The sequence below is a fragment of the Cyprinodon tularosa genome, unplaced genomic scaffold (assembly GCF_016077235.1).
Source record: "Cyprinodon tularosa strain WSP-4 unplaced genomic scaffold, ASM1607723v1 ctg1020, whole genome shotgun sequence".
Lineage (NCBI taxonomy): Eukaryota > Metazoa > Chordata > Actinopteri > Cyprinodontiformes > Cyprinodontidae > Cyprinodon > Cyprinodon tularosa.
Genome location: NW_024037806.1, coordinates 121,436 through 133,730, shown reverse-complemented (window position 1 = coordinate 133,730; position 12,295 = coordinate 121,436). Strand labels below are relative to the sequence as shown.

Here is a 12,295-nt window from a genome sequence, read left to right as displayed (position 1 = left end):
AGCGATGGAGCTGACTGCCACTTAAATTTCAAGAAGTACTTGAACTTCTTGTGTGGAGATTTATCCCCTGCTCTGTGTGAAGCTCAAACAATCCTTTCAGGGGAAGGAGGTCCCAACATCCAATTTGCATCCCCAGCTCAGTGTGAAGCTCAACGATCCTTCCAGGGGGAGAAGGCCAAAACATCCAGTTTGCAGGATGACTTCCTGCAGAGAGGCAAAGACAAAAAAAAAACAATAAAGTTAGACTCAGCAAGACAAAGACTCAGTTAGACTCAGCTAAACTCAGCTTCGCTAGGGTACCCAAAACTGGCAAACACTCTGGCGTCGAGGTAGTGGCAGTCAGCAGCTTAAGAGTCCTAAGATAATGAGGCAACCACCCGCATGTGTGTGGAAGGGCCAGCGAGAACCGGGCGCCACCTGGTGGTGGAGGAAGGAAACACAAACACACACCCCACACAAACTGGATTCCTAACACAGTGTCTATATTGGTAAACATTTTACCGGTGTAATATTCATTCATTCTGAGTTATTAGATGTTAACGCTATAAAACAGGTCGCTGGTGACTCTGTGGGTTTTGAGAGGATAATTTACCTTTGTGCTTACATTACAAAAAGCATTGATATAGTTCGGTGTGTTTAGCATGCACCAATGCCTGAATGATATTAATATTGGCTAAATTGAAAGGAATGGCTAACATGTTTTAAACAGGCCACTGAAAGCTTGGTTTTTCCGAAGCTCTATGGATGTTTATCTTTTGTTTTTGAAAAGTTGGCATTTTAAAAATTAAATAACATTTTCAAATCATGAGCTGTGTATATTTTCTTACCAGTTATTCCCATTTGGGTTCTTTTCTGTTTACTGTTATCAATCAGAACCTGGTTAAAAAGGTTCTGATGTATTGACTCTACAGTAGGGCCAGGGGACTACCCCCCTGCTGTAGAGCCTTGAACTCCCCCACCCCAACCCCTATTGCCCCTCTACTTTGTCATTAATAGATTTATAATTGCTTGTTTGTTTTTTCCCCAGGGTTTCATTGCCATTACACTGTCACAAGTACAGCACAACCAAATTCACTCTCTGCATTTAACCCATCCCCTTGGGGAGCAGTGGGCTGCCATTCTGCGGTGACAGTGGAACAGTGTGGGTTTACGGTCTTTGCTCAGTGAACCAGAGTATATATATATGTGTATATTTTCTTCTGGATATAAAGATGTTATTCTTTCTTGCTGTCCAGCACAAAAATCACCCCTTACAGTCTTTTATAAGTGATTGGTGAAATCAGTCCTGTGTTATTTAAAGCAACCCCTCAAAACTTGAGACCCAAGTAACAGCTTAAGCTTAGATATATTCAATGACTTTAAAGGTCAATATAGTACTTATTATGTTCCATGTGGACTGATCTTCTCAAAACTCATCTATGTTAATTGAGAGTGTTGGATCCATCCCTGAAGGAGTCATGTAATCCAGAGCACCACTAAATGGCTTTCTGAGCTCAGTTCAAATACGAGACCTAACTATGATACAGTTTTTTGTGGTTCTAGAGCAAAAGACTTCATAAAAAAAAAACAAAAAAACATTTTGATGCATCTTTCCTATTTTGAGTCCATGACTTCTCAGTCTGCTTTTCCAAAGTTGTCTTCTATTGGATTCCAAAGCACAGAGGGAAACTGTTTAATTTAGCTCAGTGCAGTGTTGTTACTTGGCTCCAGGGGGGCCAAACATGGATGATACAGGTCTAGCGCCCCTAGTGGTTACACAGAGTACACAGAGTGGCTTTTAAGTTCTTTTTCTAAATTGTCATTTGTAATGTTTTATTTGTATATTTACTTTGTGTAACATTTTTTATTGTTTAGCCTTTACCTAAACGTTCTCTTTATTGCTTTGAAGAGAAAGGTTGTAATTTTTCTTTTGAGGTATTCTTTGTTTTAAACATGATTAAATTGAAAATTATTTGCTCAAACAAAGAATTTTGTAATACACCCTGACTCATAAACTGACAAAGCAGGAACAATTGAGCTTGATGCATGTGGTGCACAGTCAATATCTTTAATTCTCCAACTCTAATTTGACCTTTAGATTGTCTTTGTGGAAATGGTTTCCATGCATCCAAACCAGACATCACCAAGTGCAATGCAAATATGCAGTTGTGGAAAGCCACTGGTCTTTAGAAGAGTGGAGTGTTTTCTTCTGTAGTGACAAATCTTGCTTTGTTGTTTGAGGAGCTGGACTTGGCCTCCCTAGTAAGATGAACTTTAAAGGGTTGGTTATACTCCCACAGCAGTGTGTCGCAGTGAGCTTGTCACAGATATTTTTGATGTATGCTCAGTTTTGAAGCGTGGTCCGTGCTTTGTTATTCCATGCCACAACGCAAGAGGGTCAATCAATAACTAGCTGTGGATCTAGCTACGGCCGAGGCAGTGAGGAAGTGGGGGCAAGTTTGTGTGACAATGTAGGGACATGAGGGCGAAAAAGAAAGGGGATCCAGGTGGAAAAAGGATCCAAGCGTTATCACGCACCTCGCTCTTCTAGCTGGTCCAAATTCAAGAGTTGTTTTCCACAATGGCAGTCATACAAATAAAACAAGCCAGTAAGGTACCAAACAGGAAATATGCATAGAGTAGAGCGGATGTAGATTTGACAAATCAGAGGCCTCATGTCTGCGGCACTGTCTGCGGTCACCTACAATTTCAGATAGGTGCAGCAGAGTATCTGCGTCAGGGGCGGGGGCACATTTGCATTCACTGCAACACACAAGCAGACGACCTGGTCGCTGAGTATAAATCAGCCTCATGTGCTAAACCACACAAGAAGAGATCTTGGACAGTTTTATCCTCCCATCTTTTGGCAAACAGTTTGGAGAGGGCTACTTTCTCTTCCGACAGGATTGTGCATTGGTACACAAGCCAAGATGATAAAGAAATGAATTGAAAGGTTTGGTGAGGATGAGCTTGACTGGCCTGCAGAGTCCTGACCTCAACATAACCCTTTGTAGGATGAATTAGAGAGAATTAAGTCTTTATCCTCAAGATGTTTGTTTATACATCTTTTTTGTCTTTCAGAGGCAGATGATTTTGCCTTAGTTCCCTTCAAAGTTTTAACCAATTTTGAAATGCTAAGCTTTATTTTAATTCTCAAGTTATTCTGTTTTTGTGGCAAACATGTACTATACCTGTTATAGGAAGTCTTTTTTGTTTTCCTTGAACAAAAGACCTTGTAAAAGAAAACTAACAAAAAACAAAACACACCCTCAAGGTATCTGAATGTCAGAAAGGTCAGAGATTGAAACAAAAGTAAAGAAAAATAATGACAATTGCATTAATATTATGCATAATCTTAATTATATCAGCATTGCTGATATAATTCTGATAGATGCCAAATGACATTAAAGCAACATTGAAGGATACAAACAGAGTTGTGGATTAATTAGAGACCTTCTATTCCTGTTTTTCTGTAACACTTTCTCAATTTTATCAACAACAAATCCAGTGTGCATTGTCCTTCACATTTACAACATGCTGGAACAAAAGGCTTAAATTTATCTTTGTTTAAAGCGTGTAACAAAGTAAGAAACAGGAGGAATTTATAATTCTGCACAAACTGTTTTATTGAGGATATGCATTTATTTAAAGGACGATACTTTTATTCTATATTAACCTTGAATTAACCATTATTGTCAGCCTGTTTGAATTATGAGTTGATACCACAATAAATGAATGGATAGCTGTTAATAATCCAAAGAATGCAAGGCATACAATGTTTTTAAATTTAATTTAAATGTGCATTGTTCACCTCATTTGCTAGTTGTGACATAGGTTTATGATTTATTTTGCTTATGGTAAAACCAATGTAGTGCAAAAAGAGCTTAAGTGTTCTGTACCAAACAAAAGGTTGTTCCAAATGTTCTCTGAAATTAGAACATTAAAGTTCTATGTTGGAAATATCTATGAAATTCATGCAACATGTCACTTCCTTAGCCTTTCCAACTTCAAATTCAAGACTGTTGATGTGCAAGTTTCCCATGCCTCCAGTAAAAAAAAGTCCCAGCAAAACAAAATTGTATTTTTTTCAATGCTGAAATATTTGCTCTGCCAATGAAATATTGCTATGATTATTTTTTAAAGTTGATTGATTAAACTTGGAACTAGAAAATCAAGATTGCCCAGCATCAATAGAACATGATATTTGCAATATTGTTGGGGAGTTACAGAACAAAACCAGCTTCTATTCATTTTATAATCTCTGCAGCAGCATCAAGTATTTGTTTAATCAATTTTTAGAGTTTATTTTTTTGCATACACTATTGTTCTAAAAGTTTTATTTTTAGGGGATAGTTTGTTAAATATAAGATGACCTTTCTGTTTTTTATTTTGCAATTTAATTCCTGCTTAGAGCATTTGTATAATTCTTGAAGCCAAGATTTTTCTTACATAGAAGATTCCAGCATATTAGGATGACAAGCAAAGCTGACAGGGGATTTCTGCTTGACCTTATCCTTTAATAAGGAATGACATTAGCTTCTGGCCACATTTTCTCCCCCCTGCCTTGCTCAGGTTTGAGAAATGTTATCTATAGTGTGGAGAAGACTGCCTATAAGACCCTCCGGTCATCACCATCTAAACATTCTCTGGAAAGAAAGGACTAAAACACAAATCAATGTGAAGTCGAAGCCACCAAATACAATCTGTAGAGAGGGAAGCCAATTGAATGTGTGTTTGTGTTTTTATAGATTCCAAAACAGTGCTCTATCGGTAAGTCCATACCATGATTCAGCTTTCAGAATATGACAACGATAACAAAAACCAACAGAAAAGCCCACAGAGCGCATAGAATTTATATAACTGCGGCAGCCCTCTGTGCTGCAAGCATTTGGCTCCAGCTATTTCTTTGTGATAGCCTTTCAAAGAACATTTGAAGCTAAAATTGGTTCTTGTCAGCTAAAAACAACTTTCAGTTCAAAAGGGTCACCAAGCTACATGAACGGAATGCCAAAAGGTCTGCAATACATTAAACTGATTTCCTTCTTTAAAGCTAACATTTTCCCAACAGTTAGAAACATCCTTAAAGGTGGCCTTTTAGAGCAGATGTGTGTACATGAACCTCTCCAGTCTATAGTCTAAAGGGCATATTTTACTTTACATTGAAAAGTTATGTATTTGGTTCATCATGATCTGACCGATTCCATATTCTATTTGCTGTGCCAGACAAACATATTTTTAAGCTTATGGATCCCCACTTGTTATTTTACTTTCTTTTGCCACTATAAAATGCTTTAGTTCATCAACTGAATTTTAGTTTCCTGCATTAGCGAGCAACTCTTTAAATAATTCAGTTCGATTTAATTTATTTATATAGCGTCAGTTCAAAACACATGTCATTTGAAGGCACTTTACGGAGACAATTCAATCAGATCACACATTCAAGTTGGTTTAAAGTTTTCTATCTAAGGAAAACAAGTTGATTGTATCGACTTATTGACTCTAAGGCAATCCTTCACACTAAGTAAGCATGCTTGTAGTGATGGTTAGAGGAAAACTCCCTTTTAAAAGGAAGAAACCTCTAGCAGAACCATCTAATCTGATCTAATGAGACCAACTAGGGTTCAAGGAGACAGAAGCAGACATACAGAAAAAAAGCAGAGATACAAAAAGTAACTCTTAATCCGCTCCACAGGCGGCTAGTTCCAGGAAACACACAGCCTGGCAGACGAGCTCCGAGCCAGCTCCCATGATGGAGGATGATTTAGTCACAGTCAGAGAAACAGAAAAAAACTGAAAAAAGGCCAAGCTTCAACATCTATAAACAAAGGTGTTGATGGCAGCAGCACAGCTGATATTTCTCTCCAGGATGGTGTGGCAGACAAACAGGAACAGACCAGATGAAGCTACCATGACAAAAGGCAGAGAGCCTAAAGTTAGAGATTGAACTAATAAATATAGAATGGGAGAATAGAGATAGAATGAATCAGAATGATGAAGAGGGGTCCCTATGTCCTCCAGCAGTCTAAGCCTATAGCAGCATAAATATAGAGATAGCTCAGGATAACTTGAGCCAAACTAACCAAACTTTATCTAAAGGAAAGTTTTAAACCTACTATTAAAAGTAGACAGGGTGTCTGCCTCACGGACTAAAACTGGTAGTTGGTTCCACAGGAGAGGAGCCTGATAACTAAAAGATCTGCCTCCTATTCTGCTTTTAGAAATTCTAGGAACCACTAGTAAATATGCAGATGGAAAACGAAGTGCTCTGTTAGGAACATAAAGAACAATCAAATCCATGATATAAGATGGAGCTTGGCCATGTAAGGCTTTTTATATTAGGAGGAGGATTTTAAATTGTATTCTGGATTTAACAGGAATCCAATGGAGAGAAGCTAGGATAGGAGAGATATGATATGAAGGCTTTTAGCTACAGTTTCTGAATTTTCTGATGGTAAACAATTACAATAGTCCAGCCTTGAAGTAAAAAAAAAAAAAAAAAAAAACATGTACTAGAAACACTATGAATTAATTTAGCAGGTGAATATCGAGTCGAGTGTGGTTATCAATGATGTCATAGGTAAGTTATTAATGTCAAGTACCGAGGACAGATGGACCCAGTATTCAAGGAGAGACAGTCAGTAGGAAAATGTCAATTCAATTCAATTCAGTTTATTTATATAGCGCCAAATTCACAACACATGTCATCTCAAGGCACTTTACAGTTCAACCAGATCATACAGTCAAATTGATACAAAGTTTTCTGTCTAAGGAAAACCAGTTGATTGCATTGACTCATTGACTCAAATACAATCCCTCACACTAAGCATGCTTGTAGCGACAGTGGAGAGGAAAAACTCCCTTTTAACAGGAAGAAACCTCCAGCAGAACCAGGCTCAGTGTGAGCGGCCATCTGCCGAGGCCGACTGGGGTTCAAGGAGACGGAAGCAGAGACACAAAAAGCAGCTGTAAAAGGCGGCCCCGTCCAGGAAACACACAGCCAGGCAGACGAGCTCCGAGCCAGCTCCCATTCCAGAAAAAATTCAAACGTTTATTAAATAAAACCAAACAAAAGCGGAGCTGTGGATCGCGGACACGGCAGGGGGGGGGGGGGGGGGGGGGGGGGGGGGGGGGGGGGGGGGGGACCGCCCAATCTCAGACACTCTGTAGTGGGAGAAACACAGGTAAGTGACCACAATCAACTGATAGAAGATTATCTGTGATGGTCACTTACCTGGTTTAACAGTCCAGACCACGAATGTCCCCAAGTGCTGCAGTCCCAGAGGTTATGCTGGAAGCCGGCCCTGGTCAGGGATCCAAAACAGACAGGAACAGACAGAACAGGCAGGATCCAGATCAGGCAGGAACAGAAACAGGTGGCAGGATCCAGACTTCCAGGCATCCACAGGCTCCCAGGAGGGTTCAGAGTCTGACTGGGACCAGAAGCATGACCAGGTGGTCACGCACAGGAGCAGACAGGATCAGGTGCAGACAGGCAGGCTCAGTAGAAGAGGGTAGCAGAGACAGGACGTGGAACCGGAACTTGAAGCAGGACTTTAAACTGGTCTCCTCCCTGGAGCCAGGCTTACTGGATAAAAACTGAACCTCCCCACATATTGAGCCAAAAACCCAGAGGACTCCGCGGGGGAGGAACAGTGGACGATCAGGAGACGAGACAAACACAAAAACCCTCTTTCCACTGGCTGCTAGGATCCAGGACATGAACCATGAACTAAAACAAAACAGACAGACTGACAGAAAGACAAGCAATGATCTGGCACTGAATGCTCAGGCTGAACTGAATATAACCAACAGGAAACAGGTGAGAGGAATAAATTATAATTGAGGTAGGGAGGGAAAAAACGACAGGTGAAAAGACTAATTAAGGGAGAGCAAACGGGCCGGATCATGACAATTAATACATACCTCAATGGTATGCACAAATCTGAATATTATCTATCAATCAATATCCATACAAACTCACATATAAATTAGTATGTGTGTATACGCACATGCTTATACACAGTTATATTCTTACTTTAAATACAATTTAATAATCCAGTGTTTACTTCCTAAAAAGTTTATCATTAAAAATCCTATTTTTCCTCTACTTAGTGCTGACGTTCCTATGAATACTTATTACATTCTAATAATACATGTTCCACTGTTTCCATCTGATTTTAGTAATTACAAGTCCCTGTGTCATGGTTCCCTATATTCTTCCCTAGAGTCTTCCTTCTTCAACAGCCAATCAGCGCAGGTACATTGTAATGACGTCAACAACCACCCAGTTCAGGAAGCTGGAAGTTTCATGGTTCTCAGAGTTCGACTATTTCTTCTAACCCGTTTTAAAACCAGCAGAACTTAAGTCAAAGGAGGAGAGAGGGGAAGTTTTAGCTGTCGTAACTAAAAGGCACGTGTCTTTTTTCTGGAAATACACTTTTTCTTGTCGCTGTACCGAAGTCGGAGGGGGCAGGTTTCCACATCAGTCATCTGAAGATGCTAACCTCAAGTCTCCCAGCTAACGCCTTTACTGAACTCCATGATGACCAGGCACAAAAAGTAAGTTCCTGATACCGAATAATAAATCTACTCTTTGGGTTTCGGGGAGGACTGGAGGTGTAATTACTATATTATAATCCGAGAACTGGCTTTCTGCGGCTGGGAGGTCAAAGCAGGTCAAAAGCCTGAGCTAGCGATAGCAACAGTTTCCCTGTTGTCCAACCGTTTGTTTACACAAAACCTCACGGAGATCCGTGAGGGAGCAGTAAGACTGGGCAGCTCCCAAACAGAGTAGTAAATATTAATGTATCTGTTAGCTCTTGATAAAAGTTTTATTTAGTTTTTAACATTATATGAGTGAAAATCAGAAAATATTATTTAAAGGTAAAGTCCAAATAATTCAGACCCTTCAACCAAAAAACACACTGGTAAGAAAATAGGATATTATACAAAAGGTATTACTTTAATAAAATCTATATTTTTTGTTCACTTTATTTAAAAAATCTCATGTAAACGTATTTTTGCCTCATTAATACTAAATGGAAGGAATGGATTATTTTTAAATGACAAAAGTTAAGTCTTAAAATGTTAGAATAAAAACTATTTAAGCCGCTTACACTGAGCCTGGTTCTGCTGGAGGTTTCTTCCTGTTAAAAGGGAGTTTTTTTCTCTCCACTGTCGCTACAAGCATGCTTAGTGTGAGGGATTGTATTTGAGTCAATGAGTCAATGCAATCAACTGGTTTTCCTTAGATAGAAAACTTTGTATCAATTTGACTGGATGATCTGGTTGAACTGTGAAGTGCCTTGAGATGACATGTGTTGTGAATTTGGCGCTATATAAATAAACTGAATTGAAATTGAATTGAAATTTTGTTTCAGTTGTTTTGAATTTTGCCATTTTTTTTTTACAGATTTCTTCACAAGATTATCTGTCAGAATAAATCCAAAAACTCTGATCTGGCTGTTCCATTTAGGAGTCTTTTGGATGAAAAATCCATTATTTCCCATATTTACCTTAAACATAGTTGCATCTGTGAGGTTTATCTTTTATGGCGGAGTAGAAGGGCCAGGTTAGAGATTTTGTTTATTTTTTTATTTTGAGAATAAAGTCGTAACTTTACAAGAATAAAGTTTTAACATTACGAGAATAAAGTTTTAACATTACGAGAATAAAGTTGTAATATTACGACAATGAAGTCATCATACAACAACCCGTTTCAGAAAGAAAGCTTCGAGCTCTGACCAGCATATGATGGCTGACTAGCTCCACCAATCAGCAACCTGTGTCCACTTTGACATTCTGCCCAATTTGATGCTGTTGCTAAAACATTTCCTGATTTGTCAAACCAGAGCTAAAGTTTAATTTCACATAATGCTCGACATTCCTCATTTTAGTGAAGAAGTGCTTCTTGTAGGATTTGTCATAAAATACAACTTGTTTCTTGTAATTTTAGGACTTTATTCTCTTAATGTTACGACTTTATTCTCGTAATTTTACGACTTTATGCTCGGAATTTCACAACTTTATTCTCGGAATTTTATGATTTTATTCTCATAATATTATGACTTTATTCTCTAAACAGAAGAAAAAAAAATCTATAGCCTGGCCTTAATACTCGTCATAATCTTTAGCATAAAATGCAGTAAGTAAATATCAGGGGTTTCATTTATAAAGGTTACTGATGCCTAAAACAGGGGCCTGAAACTTGCATCACTTTCCACTCAAAGGTTGTGATATATGAAAATAAAAACTTGATTGGAAAATGTGCGGTTCTCACTGCAGCTCTGACTTATAGGTATGATATTATGAAGACAGCGGAAACAAGTGGTGCAGATGGAGAGGTGTGGAGTTGAAGCCACGCTGATTTTTAATTTGGATCACACATTTAACCTCACTCCATATTAAACTTCAGTCATAGGTTGATTTCGCCAGCATTATAAACAGCAGTGTGACATATATTCCTGCATTGGTAAGCTGTAACCATACTTAAGGAAAAAACAAAAACATACAGCAACTTATACCGTAAGCCAGCACACTGTTTAAATGTAAAAATGTAAAACATTATTGCACACTAAAAAAAGTAAACAAACAAAAAAGGTGAACTACTATTACCATTCTTCAACGTTTACATGCATTCCGTCTCCAACACATTTGAATTAAAGGAGCAGCTTGTTACCAGGCCTCTGTATGGATGAATGACTTGATTGCAGCCATTTGCTTCATGTGTGTTTGAGCATCCTCATCCAGGAGATCTGCTGCAGGATGTTATCTCTTTGGTACTGGAGCTTGTGATCCCTGCTAAACCATGCTAGTTATAGCCGAACATCATTTTGCTGCTAGAATAGGATGTAATAAATCTGTCAACCTGTTGTAAGTGAAGTAGGTTGAATCAATTTGAGTTCTGTTAACAGGGAAGGATAATGTCTAAACTTCAACTCAATTTAGAATCGCTGTGTCCAGATTTGATTGGATCTTACATACCCTTTTGACAGCAGCCTTTATGACTTGTCACAGACTAACAAGCAACGTGAAGGTCTGAATGTCAAATCATGTCTTTTATTTTTCACTGAAAATCCTCTCAGGATTTCTCAGTCTTAGTTCCAGGGACCCCTTTTCATGAATATTTTAGAATTCATATATAGCATGTGTTATTCAAATGAACGGTCAGCTTTGTCAGATTGACATTAAGCTTGAGTGCAGCTAGAAAATGACTCATTCATTTTAATCAGGTGTGTGAGGCAGAATCAGTCCAAAACATCATGGCAGCTGTTCCCTAAGGCCAGACACTGAAAGACTGCAGTGAGTCGCAACATACGAGCTACTGGAACTACTCTACATGTATAATACATGTGAGCCCTTTTTAGCCATTCTACCATGGCAGAATATGTGAAGTGAAAAAGTTCTTGTTTTGATTGTTTTGCTACATGAACAACTCAAAATGCCAAAACATAAAGCTTAGTGTTCTCATAATAAACTGCAATTCAATCCAGTTAAAACAGCAGAAATATTATTTGAATGTTCTGAATTTAAAAATTAATCTAACTGGTGAAAGATTCACACCCCCTCATTTATCCAGACTGCTTGGATTGTTCAGCTGGGAAAATTAAGTTAACTGTCGATCAAAGTCTTCGCTGGGATCAAAGCAGTGTGTGGAGCTTCAAAGCATAGAAGCAAGAGACAAAAGTTATAAAGTAGGCAAATTGTGAAAGAACATGTTTAGATTGAAATAGGCTGCGTTTGCGCTGCAGGAAATGTTTAGATCATTGGCTTAAAAAGTCAAAATCTTTGCAAATGTTTGGCTTATGCATGTGGAAAAAGCAAAATAATGACTGCCTTTGCTTTCATGCTGGATTCAGCTCTGTAGTCTTTTTTAATATCATATCATTAGTTATCACTCTAAGTATAGTAATAGTTATTACTATGCAATGAGAAGTTTTAGTAAAAAACAGGCATGAATATTTTTCAAAACTTTATACCAAAGGAAGCACAATTGTATTGTGAATAGTTTTGGTCAAACAAGACATAGGAAATACAGTGCTGCTAAAAATAGCACTTTAATTATTTTCCTGTATTTTCTTCAGCTAAAGGATTTGCTGTCCAAATGAATCATCCCCTTTCAAAGTATCCTGAGGAGTTGGGGCAAAAAGTATCTTCCTTAAAATCTTCCTTTGTTCAGCTGAACTATCTGCAAGGCTGTAAGTGAAGATGGAGATTCTTGACCCAAATTAAGGCTTACAGATGCTGACTGCACTCATAATCAATTGTATGATGCCATGAGAGAGGGACTTAAGGTACAATAAGTACATTTAGCTCC

General features: G+C 38.3%; 1 protein-coding gene across 2 annotated transcripts in view; it reads left to right on the top strand.

Annotated features, from left to right (window-relative positions):
* Positions 1 to 8,246: 8,246 nt before the first annotated feature.
* hk2 (hexokinase 2) overlaps positions 8,247 to 12,295 on the top strand; it is a 70,164-nt gene continuing 66,115 nt past the window's right edge. For both annotated transcript variants that reach the window (XM_038279917.1, XM_038279908.1), the window contains exon 1: positions 8,247 to 8,538. In XM_038279917.1, the coding sequence (XP_038135845.1) occupies positions 8,476 to 8,538 (63 nt within the window). In that variant the 5' untranslated portion in view covers positions 8,247 to 8,475. The remainder of the gene's footprint in view (positions 8,539 to 12,295) is intronic.